The 27,432-nt window shown below is 42.3% G+C and overlaps 1 protein-coding gene across 2 annotated transcripts in view; it reads right to left on the bottom strand.

Moving 5' to 3' along the window:
* Positions 1-467: 467 nt before the first annotated feature.
* LOC147701721 (BAR/IMD domain-containing adapter protein 2-like) overlaps positions 468-27,432 on the bottom strand; it is a 389,617-nt gene continuing 362,652 nt past the window's right edge. The window contains exons 12-14 of one of the 2 annotated variants that reach the window (XM_086930340.1): positions 25,597-25,771; positions 9,287-9,327; positions 468-5,502 (exon numbers count right to left, since the gene is read on the bottom strand). In XM_086930340.1, coding sequence (XP_086786466.1) covers positions 5,430-5,502; positions 9,287-9,327; positions 25,597-25,771 — 289 coding nt within the window. In that variant the 3' untranslated portion in view covers positions 468-5,429. The remainder of the gene's footprint in view (positions 5,503-9,286; positions 9,328-25,596; positions 25,772-27,432) is intronic. The other variant, XM_086930341.1, reaches the window with a different exon arrangement.

Below are 27,432 nucleotides of genomic sequence, written 5' to 3'. Positions count from 1 at the left end.
ACATCTTGACTCAGAATTTCCTGAACTGAGGAGCAGGAAGTCCCTCACCTGAAAATTACACATTCAAACCGTCCAATGAACCTATTAAATAGTTCTTGACCTACAGCAACCAACCCCAAATATAATACAAATGCATACACAGTCACTTACCATCCAATCTTAGGGACACATGAAAACTCCGACTTACAATGCACCCTTGAGGGACTGTTTCAGAGGCAAGGCATTGTTAATATTTTGGCAAAATACTGAACCGGAGGAGTTGCAGTGCATGGCAATCGGGCAGTGCAGGAATTCCTGTAGTTGTTTCCTGGGCTCACCAACAACATAGAGAGTGTTTTTTGAAAGAGTGAAGCCCTCTCAATAGTAAGAAACAGTGCTAACAGAAGAGTATTACAGCAACAGTAACCATCATCGCCCTTATCTCTTGGCACCACAATGAAGCAAAAATAAGGGGACATCTTCACAGAAAGGTTAAATTAGACTTTATTAATTCAAGGTACAGTTGGATGCGAGTTTTAACGAAACAAAAATATTTGTTTGTATTTAGTATTCATTTGGTCACATTCTACATCAAAGAATGGGATAAGAACTCCTGGGAACAGATGTTCTACTCTATGGTTGGTTGAGGATCTGCTGATAATGGATTTCCTTAAAAAAGTTGATTTCTTCATCTGCAGTAAATCCAGTAAATATTTAAAATTTCAACAGAATAATGGTGGTTTTGATGGAAGCGACCCCTGCGCTACAGAGCACGACATTATTAATTTGTTTCACCTATCTTTTAGCTAAAAGAGAGAAAACATTACCATGAGAAAGAGCGGCCTTCCTGTGTCTCAAATTTGCATGGTTTGAGCAGAGGAGCAGCACAGTTGAATATTACCACTATGTCATAGTGATCGCCATTTTCTCGTTGCAATATTTTATCCAATAGAACTCTGCACACCATGTCTGGTAAGAGAAATATATATGCCCCAGAATACCAACAACTGTTGACTGAAAACCCAGTAATGGTGGATAGTAACCCAAGAACATGGCAACCATTTGAGGTGCATGCCTTGTAGGATGTAGCAGTAGCTAAAAGCACTATGCCAGGTTTTGTTATCAAATACATACAAGAGCTCAAGTAGCCCTATGCCAGATGTAAGCAGTTCACCAGTGTTTGTTTTCTTTTTTCTGTTTCCATATCTGCATGATCTGATATGCAAAACATCAGGTGCCAGCCTGATAAGAAAAAAAAATCATGCAGGAGGGGAAACACTACTCACATCTGACATAGATCAATTTGATATCTCTGATTCCACAGTACACAATATCCATTTAAGGTGGAAAGAAAGTTGATTTTAAGGCGCTTTTGCTCAAATGCCTCAATCATGCCGAGTTCAGCGTTACTAAAAGTAGCTTCATCACTCCATGATAACAGGAAGCCATTTATTGAGTTCATTTACATTTCTCATCTCAATGCATTGTGTGGATTGCACTGCCAGGTCTTTTCTTTTAACCAACTGGACTAACACACATGAAAACAAGGATTTTTGAAAGCGAAGGACAGAACTGGAAAACCGACTGGTGCCATCAGGGAGTTGCACTCAATTGTGGAATCCATGTCACTGTTGGTAGAATGTATGCAATTGAAACTGGTCATTATGGAATGACCAACCAGAGTTCCAAAATTTAGTTAATTACACAATTGAATGTGTTAATGTTGCTAAATAGACCAAAAAATGTTTTCTGAAATATAATATACTGAATGGCTTTGGTAGGCTTTATTTCTCTCCAGAAACAACAGAAATGGTAGTTAGTCTGTGGAAAAAAAAGTAGCTTGATAGTAACACCAGTAGGACTTGGATGCTGACTCTAAGAGGTGGGGCATTTGGACAGGCTGAGCCATGTTCTACTGGGTAGAAGTAAGAAAGTTGCACTGATGTGCTCTTGACGAAGTGCTAATAGTATAATCCAAACAGGCTCAAAAATGAAATCCTGCTTTTCTCATAATTTACCAGACATCCAAATACCCATCATGCTCTGAAGGAAGAAAGTAATATCGAAAGAGAACTTTCTTGATGTTGATGGGGATTGGAAAACTTGAAAGGTGATGAAAAACTTTTAGCGAATGTCAATGTGTTTGTGGCATTGGCATCATGCTCTCGGGACATTATGGTTTGAGTCCTGGCTTATATTGGCCGGTGTCTTCGTCCATTTTGGGCAACTGAAGCAATCAAAGCTCTGTATATGCATAGGCATTCTATAAACATAAAATAATATGTCTTTTACATACGCATACATGCCTTTGTGAACGGACTCCAAAATAAACTAAAAGGGGAATAAAATGGGATTAACCAAGGAGTAATCATATAAGCTTAGGACAAACAGAAATGACTGTGCCCTCTTTGAACTGTTACTAATAGGGAGTTGAATGTTTCGGGACAATTTTGCATGGACATGTAGGAGTAAGTAAAGGGGTAATCCCGAAGTACAACTTCCCATACTCATAAATTATGTTGTGAATCGAACCCAAAGAATAAACTTTCAAGATGCAATGATTTCTTAAAAGAAAACTCCCAAATGGAAACATGGTGCCCTGCCAGGATTTAGTGGATTGGAGATTGTATGTTATTCGAGCCGAGAGACCTCCAGTACCTGGGGCTGTAACTCCGCATGACCATAGGTTGCCACTGATCTCCATGCTGCCCAGATGCCGGTCTATTCTGTATCTAATCATTAATATCAGGTGCCTTACATTAATGTGTGCAATGAATGAACCCCAAGCTTACAAATACCAGGAACTTATTATGCTATCCCAGAACTGGAATCATGTCATCCAGATGACATGGGGATAAGATGAAGCACTAACACTCCAAATTAAGTACCCTTGTTGTGCACAGTGACAACGTTTTGGTGTAAAAGTCTGTTACAGCGCTCTCCTGCTTCTTAAGAACAAACCTTAAAGAAGTAAATAAACCTAAGTACTTGTTGTTCAGATTCTGTGTCTATTAGGGCCTTACATTTCATGCCTTGGCCTTTATAACAATATATTGCAGCCGGGTAGTTGTCTTGGTTCCTGTCTGCTGTTTTAATTTTTTTCCAAAAGAATAGACAAGGGCTGTAAATATGATTTGGGTGGACTTGAAGAATAAAGCCTCTCTTTTCCATCTGTATTCAACATTGTCCTCTTGTTTGTTTTATTTCCTTTTTAGCTCTTTCACGTTGGCAAGTTAGTCTATGTCAGGCTTGATCAACTTTTCCAGGTCTGGTGTCATTCTTTGTATTTTGGTAATTTAACTTTTGCATTTTAACCTACACAAATTCAAGACTACACATACCAGAACACAAAAAAATAAAAGGACTGAGTAACCTATTCACTCCCGACATGGTACAACATGAGAGCTCTTTATTCACTTTCTTTCTCCTGCCTTTCACGGGCACTCCCTCTGTGCTCTGTCATCAATTTCCAGCCACTATGCCAGTTTCACATGCTTTACCTCTGCAGTCTCTGCCACTTCCCTTTCAGCCACTTCTTTTTGCTTATTCTATACTTTCCATTTTCGATTTACTTTCCTTTTGCTTATTCATAGCCAATGATCCCAAGCATCCTAGGTCAGATATCTATATAGCTCATCCAGCCTTAGATCACAGGTGGACTGCTTTAACTATCTTAAGAAAACTTCAAATATCTGCAAGCTTACCTTGGTTATTACGTTGTCTCACTCTTGACACATGCACATTGTGCTATAGACATCGTCATCTCTACCTATTTTTTAAGTTTACCACCCTTTTTATTAGTTTCCAAAATATTCATCTTTCATGTCTGTCCTCTTCCAAACACTGATTCTGTTGTGCTTCCTCAACTCAATGCATCCTCTCTCAAGCCAGCACCTTCACCAACCCCCGGGATCTCAAGTAATTCCATGTCAGTTGTGAATAGAAAATCCAGTGATAGTTTTTATGTCAATTTTTGATATATGTAACCGTCCTTCCTTATTATAAATCAGTTCTACAATCAGAACCTGAATGCAAAGAAAACCACTGCTGAATGACCTACACACAACTTGATGGGGCCACCTTTAGAACTTTGTTCTACCTTTCCAGTTACAATAAGTGAAAAGATTTGGGGAAAGGATTCCTTACTTTCTCATCTTGCCCACAGATACCCCGTTGAACTGCCAAACAGGTTTTCATGTCACAAGTCCTAGTTTCGCCTTTGTATTCTAATACTTGTCTTTTTGTTTTCCCAAAACAAATGCTGAAGCCCAAGTACCAAGGCAAAAAAAAGCCCAAACCAGATCAGACAGAGTTTCTTGAGAGCTATACTAACCAGTCCTGGATGTTCACATTGCCAGCTAGCCTGTTCTGGAAATTGTGATTTTGATCCACAATTGAACTCAATGGACCATAAAATACAAGATTATGATAGATTGAGGAAGGTAATCCATGAAGCACACAGTGGTGTCTCTGTCACACAGTTCCCAAGAAGCTGTGTCAACTTTTTTGCAAGGCATCCTCATTCTAAGTGGCCTGTCCCAAGGCCAGCTTCATTGTGAGACGATTGTAGCATTGTCACTCTTGCCATGAATTACAGCATGCTCTTAGTCAATGTTTGAAGCCTTGCATGGCCTCCAACATACACTGAGTGGTCTTGAGGAAGCAAGTGTGCATAAAGACCACAAAGTAGCCACTGGAAGAAACCAAAGTCTTATTCACTGTGTTTAGATCTAGCAGCCTGGAAACTAGATTGATTAATGATAGTTCTAATAGCAAAATATGCATTCTGTTCTGGGAGCAGATCCCTCAGATCTCATATGTATTAGCCCATTAGCGATGGGTTTCCTATATGTATCCCTCTTGCGGAGACCTCAAGTTCTCACAAATCAGTTAAGAGTGGCTTATCAAGATCTGTTTTCTTCTTTCCATTCAGGTACTTGCAGTTTTGATTCCTCAATGTAAGTAAAGGACTCCAAGTATGCAAAGAAAAAACAGGCAAAATATAGTTTCTATTAAAAAAATGGCAAACAAGAATGCATAGTTACTTGTATGCTACGTGTTTGTCTGCTCTGTTAGTGTGTTTTTCCACCTGCCTGCGCGTCCATCCTTCTGCCACAGATGATTCAGCCGCCTAGAGTGCTTGTAGTGTGTTTCTGCTCCTGGGTTCCTTACCACTTTACGATGACACCGGGCTCTACATCACAGTGGGGTACGCCTATGTGCAAATTTGCAAAGCAGGAAATTGGGAATATTTATACTCAAGATTGGCTCCACGCAGGCTGGACAGACTGTAATATGCTGGTCCATGCTTGAGTCTCACTGGTCCTTCTAGGCACTGCGCTGTGATGCATCAGGTAAGAGGTGAATCGCAGCCGGCCTTGACAATGCTCAGCACTTTCACCAAAGGGTCCTCAAAAAGGCTGCTGCTGGAGTTTAGACAGTCTCCCGGGTCACTGGATGAGAGGGGCCGAGCGATCATTGGTGACAGTCCTTTTCAGCTTAACGTGGGCAAAGGGGTTACTTCTGCAAAGACAAGAGGGAGGGAGAATGCTGTTAGTTGTTTTGTGTGCTTGCTGTATTAATGCCTGTGTAAATATTCTGTGTATTCATGTCAGTGACTGGGGCCTCGAGCCTTTAACCCCTTCACTGCTGCAGCAATTCCGCCGCAGTGCTAGGGGGTGGGTGGGTTGCACGGCTCACCTGCGCTTGTGACGGAACCGCTCCGTCACGCGCCTCGGGTGAGCTGTGCTAGTGACGGAACGGTTCCGTCACAAACGCGCCCGCTCAATAGAACGTGCCGCGCAGGCGCGAAATCAGCGCCGTGCAGGCGCGTCGAGCGGGTCGTGACGGAACCGTTCCGTCACTAGCACAGCTCACCCGAGGCGCGTGACGGAACGGTTCCGTCATAAGCGCCGAAGGGGTTAATGTTCACTAATTCACTGCGTGTTCCTGCAATACATTGAGACTAGGCTCATTAAACGTGGCACTAATGACCTGTGTATTCTTGTCACACTCTGTTGCTGGGGGTCTTAAATGTGGCACTGCTGCTCAGTGGATTGCAGCTGTCTTCTGAGACTAGTGATCATATAAGCAGCACTGGCTCTCTGTGTATTATTGCTTACTTCTGTAACTAATGGGCCTTGAAAGCAGTAGTGTATTCCCGCTGCTGTCAGAGGCTAGAAGTCTTAAAGGTGTTGGTACTGCCCTTTATAGTCATGTGACGTTTGCTAGTAATCTCTAAAGTGGCACTAGTGCCCATGTAATCTTATTCCCCCTTTAGATTAGGAGTCTTCAACACGGCAGCTAAGCGCCGTGCATTTCTGATATGGTGCTAGTGCAACATGTAATAATTTCACTATATCAAGCTAGGAGTCTCAAACATAGCTGTAGAGTTATGTGTATTCTATAAAGGCTAAGCAACGGGATTTTGAAAGGGGTAGTAGTGCTCTATGTATATATGCATGTACGTATGCATATGGTATTTTTACGGCCTGAACTAGCAAAAAAGCAATGGAGCACTCTACATTGTCAAAGACCAGCATAATGTCAATGAGTAATAGCAGATGAAGCTGGGTGATGGACAGTTAATGCATTGTGATGTAGTGTTCTTTAAAAAGATGAGTCTTAAGCTCCTTCCTAAATTGGTGCAGTGTTGGGCCAGTCTTGATGTCTACGGGATGCTGTTGACAGATTCCAGGTGCATTGATGGAACAGACTGCTGTCTTGTTTTTTCTTTTTCACACTTCGTAGTCTGCAGTCTGATAGTGTACTGGCTGCTTATGTGCCGAGAACCACTAGAAATGGTGACCTTGTCTGCAAGATAGGTGGGGGTGTTTTTCCTTTTCTTTAAAAGAGCGACCTGGTAGCAGGCCATCTTTGTTTTTTGACAATGAGTTGCTTGAGAGTGAGGTTGGTGCCCAGGATGAATCAAGTGATTAGGCATTTGGTAAAAGTTGTGGTTAAGCTCTCAAGATTCAGGAAATTGAGCCAAGTTTGTATTGTTTCTGTTCTTAAATCATAGGAATTCAGTTTTGGTTGGATTAAGCTTCAGGTAGGCGCTAGACAGCCCAGTCTGGATGAATTGCCTGTAGTGTTAGAAACATTTGATGTCTGAAGCAGAGGAGACTTTCAAGTAGAGTTGTGTATCTTCTGCATATTAGTGAACCTTGATGCTGTTACGTAAACGTTGAAGATGACAAGAGACAGTATAGAAACTTGGGGTCTCCACAGGTTATAGGGATCTTTTGTGACTTGCAGGTGCTCATGTGAACAAGCTGGTGTTGGATGGAAAAGTAGGAGGCAAACCAGGGACCAATACTGCTGGCGAATCACATTTGAGACTCCAGGGTGTGTGTGTAACAGATACAAACAGGCAATGTCTTTGGCTGTGTTCACCCTTTGCTGGGGTAACCTAGGCAATGGGACGCCCTGAAGAGTTGATTGCAGTAGGGTGAAGGAAGGGAGTAATGTCCCTCCTGTGCAGATGGATAATGGTAAATCCGGTCATGTAACTTCCAGTGCAGATGAATGAACGGAAACGATGTCCTCATTCTTGGCTTCTTCTTTGCTTGCTCTATGAATGTATGCTGTCCTATGAAGCTAGAAGATTTGAACAGAGCAGATGGGCTCAGCATATTCTTGTTTCCAGTGAGGCTGCTGTCCGTAAGGTGAAGATTGTTAACATATGGGATTAATGCTCCATATAATTTTGCTTTCTTTTTATACCAGGACTATTGTATAAGGCACTAGTGCTCTATGTACTACGGTTCCATATTTAATCTAGAAGGGTTCAACGTAGCACTGGTCCACAGGGAATTTTATATGCTATCCATTTCCGAGTGTTGAACAGTGAACCAGTAGTCTGTGCATATTTCTCTCCCTGTTAGACTATATGTAGTGAATGTGTCACTAGTAATCTGCGTGTTGTCACTGGGCAGAGATGTAAGCAATGCTGAGTGTGGCACTCATGTTCTTGTGTTATCCAATTCATCCTGTATGTACTGATGCTATATGTATCACTATAGGATTGTTATTCTAGGAGTTGCCGCTGTGTATTTGTTATGCTTTTTTGGCTAAAATGCTTACCCTGGCATTAGTACTTTGGGCACTATGGTCCCATGTCAGGCTAACAGTGTTGAATGTGGCACTGGTGCAATGTGTATAAACAAAAGTTTTTCCTTTCTGTGTTATTAAGCTTTAAATTAGTGACCAAAAGGCCTACACATGAACCTTACTTTCTGTTCAAGTTATGACACAAATAGTTAACTTTATACAACCCAAATTACCTTATACTACACGACACTAGTAATTTCTTTTACTTCTCAAGTTTTATTTATTTTAAAAACATCCATTTTTTTACGTATTATGTTTTCATTAAATGTTATTTATAATTGCTGATGTATTTGTAACCAGATTGGAGTCTTGTTTAATATTTTGGATCAGTGTACTCTGTGATAGCAACCATAACTGGAATTGTTAGATAGCTTTATACTTCATGTACCAGAGCACATGATCTTGAATGTCATACACAATGAATTCTTAATCATGTTTTTAATTGAAAAAATTGATGTTTAGATAATAAATATAACTTGAGAAGTAAAAGAAATTACCAGTGTCGTGTAGTATAAGGTAATTTGGGTTGTATAAAGTCAACTATTTGTGTCATAACTTGAACAGAAAGTAAGGTTCATGTGTAGGCCTTTTGGTCACTAATTTAAAGCTTAATAACACAGAAAGGAAAAACTTTTGTTTATACTTTTGACACCCGGTCCTTTCTGGTTTCTGGGAAACTCTCTTATTTTAAAAGACTGGTGCAATGTGCCCTCAGAAGCATAAAGTGCCGAACATTACACTATTGCCCTGTGTATTCCAACCTCACTCTTACATTAGGTAAGCTGAATGTGCACTGGTCCTATGCCTATAGCATCTTACCGTTTAGGGTTGGGCAGTTAACCCATTCTCACTGTGTGCCGGCTGCCCCATTAGGCCAGAAGTGCTAAACCTTGCATAAGCAGTCAGTTCACTGTCAGGTCACAAAGACGGATTGTTTCAAGTGTGCTCTGTGTATTAGGATAGGTATTGAATGTGTCATTAGAGTTCAGTGAGCCCTATACTTGTTCTACAACACTTTAAAATGTTCAAAATGGAACTGGTGCTCTGTGTATTGCAAGTATTCTCTGTATCATAGCTCCTAATGTTAGATTCCCCATCCAAGCTCTAACTGACCCTGGGCAGGAGACATTGGTGCAATGGTCACATCAACCATAGACTCAGGGCACACCAGTCAGGCTCTCTGCAACCATCTTACCTGGAAGGGGACGACGCCGGGCTTCCAAATTCGTTAGCTAACTAGGGAAAAACAGAAAAAAAGCTCTCAGTAGGTTGCCAGCAAAGATTAATGTTAGTTTTTACAAAATCCTTTTATGTACAAAATCAAATTCGTCCTAAACAGCAAACACAATAGCCAAAGAAAGCGCAAATGACTGGGTCATGAAGGCAGCCCGCATCTGGATGTCTTCTCTATCCTGGGCGAGCACAACCTGCATCCAGCTGGAATGTGGATGCCACTTACCACTAATTTTATTCTACTCACTAAGCCAATTCTTCCCTCCCTATTGTCTTCACTTTTTAGTACTTTATGAATGCCCTTACGCTATATATAGGAATACAGTATTTGTACCTTTGTAGCCTGATTGCCATTAGTTCATTTATAACCCACATTTATTGTGTGACATTTATTTTTGATTGATAATGATATAAAAAGGTTTCTCTGGAGACAACTTTCTACATGTATATTGTTTGCCCCAACTTCCTTGGGGTACTCCTTATACAGCTGTTGAAGGACGTTGAAGTGGCTGTGTGTTTGTATGGTGTACCAGTGAGAGGTTTCAGTAACACGGGCCCTGATTGGACCAAACATACCTTACTTACGCATGCAAGGAATTCACCAAAGATTCCTGGCAGGCCTAAGCCCAAGTGTGGCACTCTCCACGTCCGTAAATTTCCCTCAAGGGATGGAAATATGAGCCCTCCAGGGCGGGGTTAGCCATCCACTGAAGTCTGTGAATGCCCACAAACAGCTGTGTTTATGGCCATTCACAAACTCACATTTCACTTTGCAGGCTGGACACAGTCGGATTTTTCTCTTGTACAATGTAAATGCCTTTCCAGGGTGGGAAGGGGACTAAATCAGCCCCAGACAGATTTGGTTGGGCTGCAGAGGAAGGGATTTCTCCATTGTGAAAAACGTGTTTCCTAAGGAAGAAAACAAAAGTGAGGTAATTTGCCAAGAGGATCATATTTCCCCTGTGTGAAATTCTTCTCATATCCCCCTAAAGTCTGATCCTGACATTTCAGGACCAGAAATATCCAGGAGAAGCACACTGAATTTTCGGTGCTCCTGGGGATGTCGTCATTCGGCTGAGGGATATAACCCCTGTTACTGGCGGCACTGGAACTACAGGGTCATCCGGAATCAGGCCTTATATTTCTGTCACATTGACCATGGTGCTACCACCCATTAGATTCACCCTAACGGTATTCACCAAACGGATTGTTCAATGACTTCTTTCTGTCTCCCCAGTCACTGTTTATATCTGAATGTTAATTAAAGGGGGGGCCTGTGAAGTATCCACGATGGGAAGAAATAGGCAGGCCAGGATATAGTGGAAAGTGTAGGTTTATTAGATAGCCGAGTAGGAACCATCAAGAGCCCACGCCAACCGCTGCACTGGAATCACTGGAATACCTAGACACAGGATTCCACATTCCAGAGCATGCGGCGAGGCGAGCACAGAAAGAAGCACGAGCAGGCACGAGGATATAACACATCCTCCTTTCTAGAAAAGAAATGAATTAATCATAACATGAAATTCATACAAGCAAAATAATGAATGAAATTACATAACATTTTGAAGGAAGAAAATCATACACCAACATTGTAATCTTTGTGCCAAACAGGAGGTTTCCTCAGACGGGGAAAACTCAAATGGGGGGTGTGAATGGGAGTGGGCTGATGAGGACGAGGGGAAACAGGAAAGTGACAAGAATTGGAAGTAGAAGGAGAGGTCCCTGACTGGTTAGGAGAAAAGGGACTGCTAAGGAGAGGCGGAACTTTGACAACCTTAGAGAGGCTCCAAACATTGCCGTCTGACAATTCTACAACTTGCCTACCCACTCTAACAACTAACAACGGGTCAGAAAAGCGTGATACACCAGATCTAAGAAAACCAGACTTTCTCACCCGTACCCAATCACCAACTTTGCATGGATTTCTGGAAACGGCAGACAACACAGGAGCACTGCATCTAGTAGGTTTACCTTCTACAAGGTCTCGTATCCAGGGCCTGCTTAAATTACATACACCCTTCCTCCCTCGCATTTTTTCAAAAGGAGAAAGGTCACCATGGGACTTTGGAGTATTCCGATAACTCCACAAGAGTTTCCTAACAGCCTCGTAGCAATTCTCACCGTTGCATACAGCAGGTTGCAGACCCTCCTTGAGTACTCTAATCCACCTTTCTACCATGCCGTTGCCTTGGGGGTAATAGACAGAAGAACGTTTGTGTAAAATGCCATGGTTGCAACAAAAGGACTTCATCTCTGCAGAGGTGAACTGTGTGCCATTATCTGAAAGGATGGAAGTAGGAAAACCTTCTTTTTCAAAAACTGAATTGAGAAAGTCAATTACTACCTTAGAAGATACATGCGGAACAAATTTTACTTCAGGCCAACTGGAGAACTGGTCTATCAAAACAATGGCATAAACTGGACTTTGACCTAAAGACATCGGACCGGCAATGTCAACAGAAACGCACTCCCAAGGCTTTGATGGACTGGAGATAGAATCGTGATGATATTTAACTGGTTTTTGCGATTTATCACTCACACAACATTCAACACAAAATCTTACTTTTTTCTCGATTAATTTGTCGACCCCAGGCCACCAAAATTCACTTCTTATCCTTCTCTTCATACTCGACATGCCAGGGTGACCCTCATGAGCCATGTCTAATACAGTGTTCCTTAAGCTGTCAGGAACCACCAAAAGTAAACCTCTTAATAAAGTTTCTCCTTGTATGGAGAGTTCTTGAGCAACTTGAAAGTAAGGTAAGACATTAGGGGATAAGCTGTTCTTGGAAGGCCAACCATTTTTGACAAAAGACACGACATCCAAGTAATCACGATCACTACTACAAGCTAAAACCCAATCATCTTCACGAATGCACCCATTGGAGACCTCACAGATTGACACCACCTTGTCAGGATCATTGTCAGGAGCAACATGATTATCGTCTTCTACAGGTAGCCTGGAAAGAAAGTCAGCAAGGACATTCTTTGCACCGGGAATATACTCAACAGAGAAATGGAAATCCTGTAACTTGTACTGCCATCTTGCAATTCTAGAAGTGGCTTTGCCACATCCTTTGGTCGTAAAAAGATCTACAAGGGGACGATGGTCAGAACGTACCACAAAATCTGTACCATATACATATCTGCGAAAGTACTCAATTCCCCACCAGCAAGCCAATGTTTCTTTTTCAAGAGTGGAATATTTTGTTTCAGCACCCCGTAACGGTCTTGATGCAAAAGCAATTGTAACAAAACCGCTGTTTTGCTTCTGCATCAGAACCGCACCAATGGCAACGTTGCTTGCATCTGTGACAATAAATGATTTACAATTGGTGTCAAATGGGGATAAGGCAGGAGCAGAAATAATACATTTCTTGATAAAATTAAATTGACATTTGCAATTATCATCCCAAACAAATTGTTGTTGGTTTTTCATCAATTTACGTAAGTGAGAAGTTTTATCAGAGAAGGAAGGGATGAACTTGGCATAATATTCGGCTAAACCGAGAAAGGATCTAAGCTGATCCTTGTTGACAGGTTCAGGTGCATTTTCAATTGCCTTAACGAAACTCAATTTGGGAGAGATGCCCTCTTTACTGATGGAATGCCCCAGATAATCTACTGAATCTTTACCAAATTTGCACTTTTCTTTGGTGAGGGTAAGACTGTTGTCTTGTAGGATGGAGAGGACTTTAAACAAAATTTCAGAATGTTCACATTCGTCCTTGCCGAAAACCAATATGTCGTCCTGCAAATATAACACATTAGAAACATTCTTAAACATGTTGTGCATTACTCGCTGAAACACTGAGGATGCGGACACTAACCCAAAAGGCATCCTTTTATATCTGTATGGACCCTCAGTGGTTATAAACGAAGTCAGATGCTTACTATCATCATGAAGTGCTATCTGATGATATGCGTTAGATAAATCCAATGTGGTGAAGATAGATGCATCCTTAAGTTTAGCGAACATCTCTCCAATATTGGGTAAAGGATGTCTATCAATCCACACATTGGAATTTAAATCGCGCATATCCACGCAAAGGCGAATTTTCCCATTGGGTTTGTGGGCTACGACTACAGGCGAAAGCCACTCAGAGGATTCAATTTCCTCGATTACATCTAAGTCGCATAATCTCTGAAGTTCTTTTTTAACAGATTCTCGTAAAGCTAAAGGTATGTTGCGTACTTTGTGCACCTTGGGAACAGCATTATGTTTAAGAATAATTTTGTGTTTAAAATTTTTAAGCAAACCCAAACTAGGGGAAAAGACCTGTGGAAAAATAGTTTCCCATTTGCTGTCAGAGGACACATCAACAGAATTGATGAAGTCAGAATATCCTAAAACTTGATCAGGATGATTGGGATCAAGTTTCATCATCAATTCTCTTTGTTGTGGCCAACCCAGTAAGCATGACCCATCTTTAGCAACATAAACTTTAGCATGTATTGACTTGCCCTTAAACGATAAGGTGGAGGGAAAGTACCCAAATACTTCAATGGGTTTTTTACCATATCCCCTTAATTTTATGTCAGAGGGAAATAAAGATATGACATCTGGAAACTCTTTTAACAACACATCATCACCAATTAATGTGTACTTTGCACCAGAGTCTGCCATGACTTTTATAGATTTGGATCCAATTTGAAGCATACAGAAGGGTGAGTCCTTTTTTTATTCTCCAACTTCTTAGACGGTGCAGATATCATCGTATTCATCATCATCAATGTCCACCGGTTGAACCTCAGAGAATTTGGGACGTCTAGAATCAGAATTAGAATATTTTGATCTGTTGCGACTTTTGCACATTCTGGCGAAATGACCCCTAGATTTACAGTAGTTGCAAAATTGTCCTATAGCGGGACATCTCTTATCCGTTGCCACATGGCCTGGAAAGCCACATTTGAAACAAACCACTTCCTTTCTGAAACTTTGATGAGATGAAGAAGGAAAAATAGGTTTGTTTGAAGAAAATTCAGATGAGTTTTTCTTGACATTTTGAATTACAGAAATGTTGGGTTTTCCTAAAGAGGATTCTTTAGGCTTTTTATCGGACAATTCTTTGATGCCCAATTTCATATCCTCAAATCGGTGTGCAATGTCAAGTGCCTTTGAAAGTGATAAATCCTTAGCATCGAGTAATTTCTCTTGCAGTTTCACATCAGAAACGTTATGCACTAGCTGATCTCTTATCATTTGATCATGGAACTGTTGATAGTTGCACTTGGAAGCCAAAATCCTTAAATCCTTGACAAAAGAATCAATTGGTTCAATGGGAAGCTGTTGTCTACTGAGAAATTTATGACGTGCCACTACTTCATTGACCTTTTTGATAAACTGTTTATCGAGTTGCATAATTGCATTTTCATAAACATCGGTTTCTTCTTCGGAGGAATTATCTAAAGTCAGGGGAGGAAGATGAGAAAGAATTTGTCTTCCTTCTGCGCCAAGAGAATGTTTAAGAATGGCGAGTTTGCGTTTGTCTGTATAATTCTCACCACCAATGGCTTCTAGGTATGCCTCAAAACCTTCACGCCACTGTTTCCATTCCAAAGGTGGTTCGCCAGGACTCGCCAAAAATGGGGGAGGAGCATTGAAACCCTCCATTATGCTTGGCAAAGAATAATAGAGAATAAACAAAAGTGCTGAAATATAGCCTCACCAGAATAATGGAACTGTCTTTGTAATGTATTGTGATGTCACAAACAACTGTGGTAGAAGTTCTTGTATAGAATGATTCCTTGAAGAACAATGCTTATACTGAGAAATTATAGTCTTTGTAGGAGAAATTAGAATTTCCTTGAAGAGCTTTGTGACGTCACAATGGCAGACAGGTTAATAATAATTCTGTGCAGGTGCCGCTTGCTTGTGCTGACGCTGCCAAGTTCGAATGCGGAGGAGCTTGAGCGCATGCGTTTACTCGCGCTGAAGATAGTATTCTAAACGCGTGACAGTGCGCACGCGTTAACTCGCGCACAGGGAAGCACAGCGTTAAGCGCCAAAGAAGAATAAAATGAAATTATTCTCACCGCTTGCCGTGGAAAAAGCGGGGTTTTCGGGGAACTGCGAGCAAACTGACAACGAAGGCTCCGCCGAGATGATAGAAGAGATTCAGTACATCAGGATGGCAACGGTAATCTTGGTCCGGGGATACCGGGGCTGCAGGCTCTTAGGTCGCGTAGATTCGTTTTCACCAAGTCGCCAGTGAAGTATCCACAATGGGAAGAAATAGGCAGGCACAGAAAGAAGCACGAGCAGGCACGAGGATATAACAGCCTGATACCAACTAGTGGGTGCTGTTGATGTACACAGTATCACACAACTGAATGGAGAACAAGTGGAAGCTGCTGGGAACACTCCAGAGCTCCCAGTAAGTAGCATGTTGTGTTACTATATTCTGCGCTAGAGGAAATGTGGAAAGACAATGGCGATATTTATACATCTCAGTGTATTGAGAAGAAGATATATAACACCTGGAATTATTTTAGAAACACTTAAATATAGTGGGTACAAAGTGACTGAATATTTATGTAAGTACATGGATACATTTGAAATTCATAACTTGATTGTTGGATGGTTTATATGTTTGGAAAAATCGATTTTGTTCTGGGGAAAAGCAGTATTGAAAAGTAAACTCTTATATTTGTAAAATGTCCTGATGACACATGTGTGTCATATGCAATACATGCATTAGATAAAGGGCCTGATTCTGATGCGATTAGGAAGGACTCCTAATGGCATTTGCTCTGTCCAAATCGGTTTGGGAATGTGTCTTTCCAACCGATTCGGAAAGGTTTCCAACCGACCAAGTACGATGCAAGTTAGGTCATAGGAATATCCCAATCCAAACCCGACGGCATTTGGAATGCCCGAGCATACAGAGCAGAATTGTACGTCTCCACGGGCCGCATTTCCATACGACCGAGTACGATGCTGGATTTGGACAGCCTTTCTGAATCGTGCCATCCGACTCGAATCAGCAGTCGGAATCAGACTTTAGGCGCCCCTGCACCTGGAGCCTTCCTAATCGGGCCCTTGGGGGTACCCATGGGTCTTCCCTTACCAGCCAAGCACAGTGTGGCAGGCTCCAGGGAGTGCCCGAATTTCCCTACCCACCCCTTTCTTCAATGGTAGCCTATGCATTCGGTCAGAACAAAGTCTCCTATGAAGTCAATGGGAGTCCAACCAAATCGTATCTGTAAGCAACCTGATGCATCATACTCGGTCGGTTGGACTCTCCCGATCTGACTGGGTTGGAAACCATTCCCAAACCCATTCGGTCGGGAAGCTTTCCAAACGCATCAGAATTGGGGCCATAGTGTTATAGCATGGCCTTCTTTTCTATGTGACTAGCAAATATTTCCAGAGATATTTAGCCATCATGTAGTTTGGGTGTAGATTACATGCCAACAGACATGTGAATTTAACAAAGTCATAAGTTCTTAATTGCAGAAGTTCTGGCTTTTTGTCTATTTCTTTGAGAATCAAACTATTCTATTTACAAGAGCAACACGCATTTGCAGTGCAATAGGTCTTGCATTTGCAAGAGTTTAAGATATTGGCAAGTTAAATGACAATGCCTTTTATTTATCTGTTTTGATCATTAACACATAAATAAAAGGCACTGTCATTTACAATGCCAATAGCTCAAACTCTTGTAAATGAAAGACGTAGTTCACTTTAAAGAAGCAGCCACCATTGTCCCGGGCTGCTTGGAAAGTGAAAGCGCGCATGGTGCGCTGAATATTGCAGGAAAGCATGTCTTGCCTGCAGTAGGAGATACTCCTTAAAGAAAATAGTGCTTACAAACTAAATAAGACATACCATGCAACAACAGAAGTAAAAGGGCAAGACCTCATGGGAGGTTACAAATGAAGACAAGCAGCACTAAGGAGGGGCTAACAACCCTCTTAACGAATCAGAAGCCAGCATTTACAAAGGACAATGACACAAGCCAATTTTAAAATATGGGCAGAGAGTAGGTGGAGCTTCAAGTTCTTATTCGAATACAGCGTGCCTCGCACGCAGAGCAGTGCATTTTCTGACCAGGTTCAACCTAAAAAGGACAGCAAAGAGACTTTATACAGAGGTTTTGAAAAAGCTAGATCAGTGTTTCCCAGTCTGTGAGTCGTGACCACTGCGGGGTCGCCTGTAATTTCTGGTGGGTCGTGAAAGAGCAATAAACATGTCTTTATATTTTACAGTTAACTTGTCACTTTTGCTATGCTTCAAAGACAGAGCACAAAAGTCAGGCTATGTCTTCTGACAAAATGCGTCTTACTCTTTTAACACAGGGATTTACTTTATTTTTCTGACTGCAAATCTAGAGGAGTTTTCAAAGTTAACTATGTGACAATCTTGCTTGGGAGGTACAGGGAGTGTGAAAGGTATAATTTTTTGGAATACATTAAAAAAAATTAAATACCTCTTAATTAAGTGCATACATATTACAAAATATACTCAGTTAGGAAAGCAAAACTGAAGCACATTTTATGTCTTCCTGAAGTGTGATTGTTAGATCTTGGGGTCTCTAGTTGGCAGAGGTAGGTACCAATGTGCAAATAGGGACCCTTGCTTCTAGTCAGGGTAAGGGGGCTACCCTCTTTAGATAACCTCTGCTCACCCCCTCGGTAGCTTGGCACGAGCAGACAGGCTTATAAAAGGCAATGTGTAAAGTATTTGTACCAACACTCACAGTAACACAGTGAAAACACCACAAATGGACTCCACACCAGTTTAGAAAAATAAAGTATCTTTATTTAAACTACACAAGACCAAAACGTCAAAAATCCAACATACACAGTTCAAGAATATGATTTTAGGGTTTGCGTCAAAATAATCCACAGTTGCGTCACGTTTAGCCAAAAGTACCTTTAGATGCGACAAATGTTTCAAATAGAAGCTACAGCGTTGAAAAACACATGATGCGTCACTCCTGAGACCCCGGGGAGGCAATGTGACAGCCCCACTGAATATAGCGGGCATGTTGCGCCGAAAACTGGTCTGTATGGGGTGGGAGGCGATACCTTGTATGGATTCCGGTGTACAGGTTTGGTAGGAAGCATCTCGCAAGGGCATGATGCAACAATCTTTGGGACGGCAACGATCTCAGGTGTGGCGGTGATGCGCAGCGCAGCGTCGATCTTCTCCTCTTGTGGCCTCTCAATGCTATGGCTCTGCGACGATGTTCGCAGTGACGTGATGCGGTCCGCAAGCAAGCGGTGCAGTGATCTCACCCATCGATGACAGGCTCTGTGACGATGTTCGCAGCAACAGTAATCTTCCCGCACCGGTCCGATGTGTTCCGCAAGCAAAGGATAAGTCGGCTCTTGCAGCGGCAACCGGCACTGCGACGATCTCGATCGTCGCGGTGGCGGGAATTTCCTCACACTGTCTTAGTTTCTTCTTATCCAGCTTCACAAACAGCAGGCACAACTTCCAGAGGCACCCCAACTGGAGCAATCACTCTAGGAGGGGCAGAACTCATACAGCAGAGTTCAGGGAGAAGCTGGGGGTGAAGTCCTTTTGTTCCTGGGACTTCTTAACAGGGAGCCAGCTCTACTCAGGTCCTTGGAGATCTCTGCAAGCAAGGGGACACAGCACAAAGCAAAGTCCTTCCCCTCTCCTTGGCAGCAAAGCAACTGCAGGTCAGCCCACAAGTACACAGTAGGACAGTCCTTCGTCTTCAGTCTTCCAGCTTTCTCCTTGGCAGAGGTTCCTTCTTGATTCCAGGATGATCTAATTTTCTGTAGTCTGGGTAGCCCTTTTTAGGTGCCTCCTGGTGTCCTCTGCGCAGCAGCATTCACGCAGGCGAAATCTTTTGAGAAGCAGTCTGCGGCTTTGTCCCGCCTCTCTGTTCCATTGGCTAGCTTCATGAATGGAGGCTAGCCATTGGAACAGATATGCGTCACTCATTCCCCGAGCAGATTTGGGGGCGTTCCGGTGATTTTTTCGCTCTCCGCCCCTTTTAGAACATCATTGCGGCCGTGGGCGGTGTTTTTTTTTTTTTAAGGTTTGTTTTGGTCATTTCTCAGAAGATGGCGGCCGGGCAGTAGCTTACTTGTTAAGTCTCCTGTTTATTTTTTGTAACGTTCCAGTCACTGCTGTAAGAGAAGGTTATGTTGTAGTGACCGGGGGATGAAGAAAAACGGGAGCGGCCGCCGCTCCACAGTCCTGTGTCGCATACATACATCGGGCTGCCGAGGCGCGGTGGGTACAGGGGCCGCGAGGCGCAGTGGGTCAGAGGGTGCTGTAGCGCCGGAGAGCCGGCACCACAAAGCACTGCCGCCGCCGTCGCCGGATAGTGCCACCGCGGATTTACTGTCTGCTCGCAGCCGCTGAATTCCTAAGCAGGGTGATTTAACGCCCCATCTCAGCTCTCCATAAGCCCGCCTTGGCATTTATTTGAATGCATTACACCGCTGGTTTCCATAAAGTATTTTACAATTGTTTCAAATAAATGACTGTTTATTCCCACTAAAGCCGTCCGTACTTGCGTGGCGAGGAGCAGACAGCTGTGCGTGACTCGCGGCGTGAACATCGCACCGCCGGTGGGATTGAAAAATGGAGCGGTAGCGTATTCGTAGTTCCATCCCTTTGACGAGTGACATTTGAATTTGCATTTACGTCCTCGTTAAATTCACATAATTCAATGACCTAGGGTAACAAAAGAAATTCCTTATAATTATTATACTTTTCAGAAAATATTATTATATATATATATTTTTTTTTAAACACATCAGGAGTTCACCACAACATAGCGATGCCTATTTACGTTCAAGATGGCCGTAATTTTATCGCACTGATGTCTGTCTTTTCTTTCGACCTTTCACACTAGTTAGTGAGAGATCGTTTCCGTATCTGGTATCCTTGGTATTGTACAGCTGACATCGGAAGTCCTCTATCCTTACCACTGTCACTTCCAGCATACAGGTGACAGCTGCTGGTCGACATCTTGTGCAGGGAGGGGGAGGAAATTTTGCAGAAATCGTGATCATCAGCGTGAGGAACTAGCCTCCCACCTCCAGCCGGAACAGCACAAGTGAGCCAGAGACTGCTGCTACCGGGCGGACAAAAGTAGAATAGAGGTTGGCGGTGACAGTAAATGAGACGTGTCAGCGAACTAGAATGGGGGTAAATGTCACGTTGAGGGGCGGGGTGCAGGAGGGGAGGGAGCAATTAAACAGTCTGGTAGTGTAGGTAATAGGCAGTGACATTTGCATTTATAAGGAGGAATACAGGGTGGAACGGATGCCTTCCGTAAACATGCTCGGTTTCTTTACTTTATGTATGGTAATTGCGAGTTTCCTTGCCCCCGCGCTTGTCATTGGTAGTGTGGTTTCTTTTATTTAATAGAATCTGTGTAATGGTGTCATAAAGGTGGAATCGATGGTGCCTGATCGTTTGGTATATTTGTCCAATGCTTATTATTTATAGCAAGAGCAAATGTGCATGTGATAGTGCGAATACCATTATTTAATTGTAGATTTTAACAGATATAGACAAGAGTATCAGATGCGTAGGTTCAGCGGTTTACTAGTATGCGATTTTTAGATATATAGTGTCTCCTTGTTAGGGTGGCCAACTCGCACAATATCATGACGGTCACTGTTTTCAGAAATGGGTTTTTAAGCTTCAGATTGTTGCTATCTGGTGTAATAGTCCAATTAGTTCACTGGAAGCAACCCAAGACAACAATACCTAGAATGCATTAAACTGTCACCTGAAAGTTCGGTTCTGTAATAAATAAGAGGCTTTGAACTTTAAACTTTGTTCTGCAAGGAACTTTATCGTTTGCACATTGTTGCCCATTGTTTGAATAACATTGGACCAGTGAACATCTAGTCTTGTACAAGGAGCAGGGTGGATTATGTACCTAAGGTGTTAGCGGCACCTGTAGGATTCTAAAAATTGCCCCAGTTACTCTGATGTCACGTGGATGCTTGTAAATTATCCTAAATCGCAGTCTGCCGCTCTTGGTTAGACAGACTTTCTTTTGTAGCCGTGTACTTCTCTACACTTGAGTGTTTTTAAAAAGACCCATCTTGCCTCTAATAGCCTATCCTCACTTGTGGCACTTTGTTTTGTTTTTACATTGTATTGTATACTTGTATTCTATACTGGTCCCGTTCTGTCCCCCTTTGATACTATAAACCCTATTGCACCCTTTCAAGCAAGTGACCTCTGTTTTCTGCTACGATTGCTGTTTATTTCTTTATACTGCTGTTGATGTATTTTCTGTTATTGATTGTTAATAAAATAATTAAATGAGCGTTCCTGATTCCTGCATCCTTTAATGTCACCTTACTTGCTCAGAATCCCTAGCTTTTGCCTCCTGCTTGCCCGTCTATACTCTCTACTGGTTCACCCCTACATCGACAACTTTGGCTATTTTCAGTGACAAATGTTTGCAAAGGCACTCCAGAACTCTAGCATCTCTAGATCTGTAAGGAACTAAGGCATAGAGCTGGAATTAGGCACCTTAATGTAGTAATGTTGTCTCTAAACTTTAGATGTAACACTATTAAGGGTTTGGGGACTGATATTAAAATCCCAACGCCTATTTTTGTAATTACATTTTTGCATTAGTGGAATGGCTGTCTTTCTTAATAGACCAACATTTAAGTTTAAAATTGTGAGGTATTGTAAATGACAATGCCATTTATGTATCTGTTTTCAAAACCAACACATAAATAAAAAGTTTGCCATTTACAATGCCAAAAGCTCTAACTTTTCGAAGGAGACCGTTGCATTGTAAATGCTTGTTATACCATTCTTTCCTTTGTTCTCTAGAGGCAGAGAGGCCTTGGCCTGGTCAGAACCAGTTCAGGTCAATTCCTGAGCATTTTGTTTTTCTGTCTTCTCCTTTCCTTTCAGAGAAAGGGGCAGGGTCGTCAGCCGCCCATCAGGAAGTTGAGCCAGCATTGTGGAAGGCAGGCCCAGGTGCTATCCCCTCCCACCACTCAAGATGCAGTAATTCAGCCTAGGGCTGACTCATCCAACCTCCTGGGGGATTCCCAGTCCCTGTCACTGACAAACCAGACAGTCAATTCACAAACCGGCCATGGCACACAGAAAGGTCAGACAAGAGAACAGCCACTTTCTAAAAATGCTGTTCTCAAACACAGGATTTAAAAACCATCTGTCCTAAAAGATGTGTTATTAAATTCTGAGTTCAGGGATACCAGACTTTAATTTTCTATCTTGCTCCTATTGGAAGATATGCAAGTAAACAGTATACTCAGCATTCCCCATTATAGCCTATGGGCAAGATAGCCCTCTCAATAGTGAAAAATTAAAATGGCTGTAATTCACTACCAGAGCATGTCACACACACCAGTACATGCTCTACCTTTCATATACACTGCACCCTGCCCAGGGGGAAGGTGTGGGGGGGGGGTACCTAAGGCCTTCTATATGGGTGTCCAAAGTGTACAGAAAGGGAAGGGTTAGACTTGGCCTGTGTGGACACTGGTCAGAGCAGCATGACAGTTAGCAACCGCACACAGGCACTGCAGTGGCAGGCCTGAGACACCATTTTAGGGCTACTCCTTTGGGTGGCACAATCAGTGCTGCAGGCCCACTAGTAGCATTTGAATCACCTGCACTGGCACACTCAGTGAACTTTACTAGGGACTTCCGGGTAATACAAATATGCCAATCATGGATAACCAATCACAATAACAATTTACCCAGGGAGCACTTGCACTTTGAAACTGAACATCAGTGGCAAAGTGCCTAAAGCATCTAAACCAGCAAAAACTAAATCCAGCACAGCATCCAAAATACAGGAGGTAGAGGCAAAAAGTCTGGGGAAACCACGCCAAAGATGCCAGGTCTAACAGTGATAGAGGCAAAGATTTTAATGGGATCAAAACAAATAAAGACAATTTTACTCGGTGAAGCGAAAATAATAAATATTCACTGAAATCCAATTTCCACACATTATCATTTATGTGCTGTATAGAATTTTTTGTAAAACTCTATGTATGTGCAAATGTATTGGCCTTTTCAATGGAAAATGTGCTGTCTGTAAATGTAAATGACAGTGTGCTACCCCACCATCCTTTAGTAATATAGTTGCAACAATGTGCTTCTAAATTAACCACCTGCTACATACTACACCCTTACCACTCGCCTGCTGAATACATTTGCTACACTTTATGTGATGGTAGAAATTTTCACTATCCCTATGACTTCAGGGATGTAACATTGATGTCAGCGCCCCCACTCTGAAAACCCACCTGTGCAAAGGTGCTAAACTATGTCTCTAAGTCCAGTTTTAATATCCAGATCTAAAAATAGAATCTGACCTTATGTAGTGTATCAGGTGCTAATATAAAGCATTCCAATGCCATTGGGTAGTGTTCATGCTATATAAAATTGCATATATATATTTTTCGCCAGTAATTGGTGGGATCAAATGCACTTAAAAGTGCTATTTTGCACCAGTATATTTTGCACTTTATGTCAATAACTTGTACCATATATCCAGTATGGCCTTCGGTAAATGGAAACCTTGGCTCAGATGTTGATAAATAAAAAATTTGAATCACTGTGATCTTTTACTCTAAAACGCAGTCCATGGCTGTATGCACTTTAGACATGAACTTTGCACAATGTGCAGTCCAACCTTTGAGCTTCTTATCTTCCTGATAAACAAGCATTTGCAATGTAAAATGTCTTGACAATGGATGCGCTCTGCAAGTGCTGGCCAATAGATGTGCAGAGCACATCCATTGGCCAGCACTTGCAGAACACCCAGAAGCGACTCGCAAACAAACATGAGTACTAGAGATACGTACCATCGCGGAGTGCACGTCGGCCCGATTCTATTAATACACGGACAAGTCATTAGACTCATCACTGCTGAAACGATTCACTTATAGCAACTGGTTTTGAACTCACTCAGAGTGAGGTTTGGTCCTGATGAGAACCCCTGACTCAATGGGGTTTGAAACACATAGACCATTGGAGTAACCAAACCTTTTGCTTGGTGTAAATTGTATGCTTATGGAATTGGGCTTTTGCCAAATCAATTTGGGTTATTAAATGTAAAAAGATTCTGTAAAAATTGTACAGTTGAGTATTTCTAAAAAATGTAGATTTTGAAAAGCATTATTGTTTGGTTCATATTGTGTGAGTGTATTAGGTATATATGCTATGAGTATGGAATGTATGAGTGGTGAGAATGGTGAGAATTGTTGAAATGAGTAGACTTTGCAGTTTGGTGTAATTTTTGTACAGTACTGTGTGGGTATGGTGTCTAATGTATTTTGTATATTGAAAAAACATTTTTGAAAAAATCAAGCAGTATGAAAAAAGCAAAATAAAAGCTACAAATGAGCTTAAAGATGAAGTGATGGTTGGTTCGCACATCTTTTCTAAAATTGATTTAAAATAAGCAGCAGCATTGGCAAATTCTTATGGTTGTTGGTTTATAAGTGCTCAGCCTTGCTGATCACGAGCAATACCCTTTGTTGTTATTGACGGCTCCCACAGGAGGTGGGGAGCCAGCAGGGATTGCGGGGACCTTGAGGCTTCCCCGTGGTCCCAATGCACATTGGGTGCCCTTGGAGCACCCAGAAAACCATGGCTGGGCCCCGGAGTATGGGGTCCCCTGTGCGAAAATCAGACTGAGTAGGGGAGGCTCAGCCCCATCCCCTATTTCGTGAAGGCGGGGGGTGGGTTCCCTAGAGCTGAAATCAGCCGAGGTGGGGGGTGCCGTCCTCTATTTAAAAAGAAGAGAAAAAAAAGTCGGACCAACGGTATGAGGTCATCGAGGCCTCAATGACCTCATCCCCCAGGGCCCGACCTTTTTTTTTTTTTTTTTTATATAGAGGACATCATTTCTATGTTAGGCAAGGTACAACAAAGCAGAAATCGAAAACATCTGCTAAGGGTAGTATTCTACAGTTTGAAATTAACCGAAACTTAAAAAATGTAATATGAGATGCAATTATTTGAAAGTACAGTAAAGCAAAATATTAATGCCAGCGTCCGCAGAAATGACAGTTAAGATTAAATATAGAGGATTTTTCAAAAATGAAATCTTAAAGGTAACACCTGCTGGATGCTCTGTTTTGGCATTCTTACACGTGGCATGTCCATAATCCAGCTATACAACTGGCCATAAATACTTGTTCCGCTCCTGTCCTAATCAGAAAAGATGACATTGCTTCAGGGATAATGGTCAATGAACGCGCTGCTCCTGCTCTGTTTACTAAACGTTACTCATATTCAGGTGTACAGGACCGTCTCACCTGTGACAGATCAGGGTTGAGCATGCTGTAAGGTCGCTGCCGGAAGGTGGTGGTCCGTGGTGAGGGGGCATAGCGTACACCATCAGTCTGGGCATGCTCAGGCCCAGCGGGGGGTCCTCCGCCCACTTTGTCCAAGTTGCCAGTGCTGCTGCTGTTCAGTTTGCTTAGCTGAAAGCTGGAATGAAGAAATGCATTTGATGTATAACATAGTTCTGATCATTCCTTAAGAATCTCTGATGCTAAATGCTTGACAATCCTCAGTAGAAATTACATATAACCACAGTGTCTGTGCTTGCCTGGATTCTGCGAATACGTGCAGTGGTCTGTGTGACCTTCATACAACCGTGGAGAATGAGTCTTCTTTAATACATGTTATGGGGATAGCTTTTCATTTATTTACAAATACAGCTTTGCCTAATACACAAGGCCAGAAAAAAGTATCTTGATGCCCCTATTGAATTGTATCTTTTAAAGCCTCCAGGCTAATCCCTTCTACCATGCTATTCACAATATGATCAAATGTGCACACACTCTCACATACCAGCCATCTACTTAGCACTCATGCAAGTACCAGACGCATGCCTAGACCAAACGCAACACCCCTCACACTAGGCACATGTAACTAAACAGAAACATGCACACACACACGCCATACAAGACATGAACATCACACCCATATCTGTGGTAACTACAGACCCAAACATACCACACTACACCTGACAGTTTAACATCGGACACCACAACACATCACACACACACACACACACACACACACACACACACAAAGTAGCACAGACACCTACAAACAGTGCACACACAAACACATTTATTTATTTATTTTTGACATTTAATAGAGCGTGAACAAATGCCCGCAGGCGTCTCGGCGCTGTACTTGTGAACTCTCCTGTGCTTGGTTTCTTGCTCTTAGAGGTTAAACAACCAGGTTTTCAGCTGCTTTCTGAATGACAGGAGATTTGGGCTGGATCTAATGGATTGGGGGAGCGTATTCCATAATTTCGGGGCAGCAACCAGAAAACGTCTGTCTCCCCAGGTGACCAATTTAGTCCGAGGTACTACCAGATCATTCAGTTTGGCTGAACGGAGAGGTCGGGGAGGATTATATGGAATGAGGTGGTCTCTCAGGAATTGAGGGGCTTGTTGGTGCAATGACTTATAAACAATACACAAGGTCTTGAATTTAATTTTGTTCCTGATAGGGAGCCAGTGATAGCTTCTCAAGGTATTAGCTATAGGTTTAAATCTCGGGATTCCCGAGAGAAGTCTGGCCGCTGCGTTCTGTACTGTCTGCATTTTCTTGATGACCCTGATTTGGGCATTGGCTAGCAAGCCATTGCAGTAATCTAATGCAGACAGGACTAGAGCGCTAACTAGTGTCTTGCCTACGCTTTTAGGGAGAAATGGAAGGATCTTTTTTACCAGCCGTAGTTTGTAGAACGCCGTAGAGGCCGTCTGGTTGGCATGAGCCATGAAATTCAAGTTGTCGTCAAACATGACGCCTAGGTTTCTCACCTTCGGGGTTGGTTTAGGTAAGGCTCCAAAGGATGAAGGCCACCATACAGAGGACCAATTAGGACTAAGATGACCAAATGTTAATACCTCGGTTTTTTCGGAGTTCAGTTTTAAACAGTTTGCTGACATCCATTGTCCGATGGCCAGCATACCTGCTTTAAAACTCTCCGCTACAGTTTCCCCATCATTTCTGACGGTCAGAATCAGATGGGTGTCATCCGCATATGAGGTAAGGTTCATCCCGTGCGCTTTGATGGTTTTAGCGAGGTCCGACACATAGATGTTAAATAGTGTCGGACTTAGGGA

Source organism: Lissotriton vulgaris, chromosome 7, assembly GCF_964263255.1.
Source record: "Lissotriton vulgaris chromosome 7, aLisVul1.2, whole genome shotgun sequence".
Classification (NCBI taxonomy): Eukaryota; Metazoa; Chordata; class Amphibia; order Caudata; family Salamandridae; genus Lissotriton; species Lissotriton vulgaris.
This window is presented reverse-complemented; position numbering and strand designations above follow the sequence as displayed.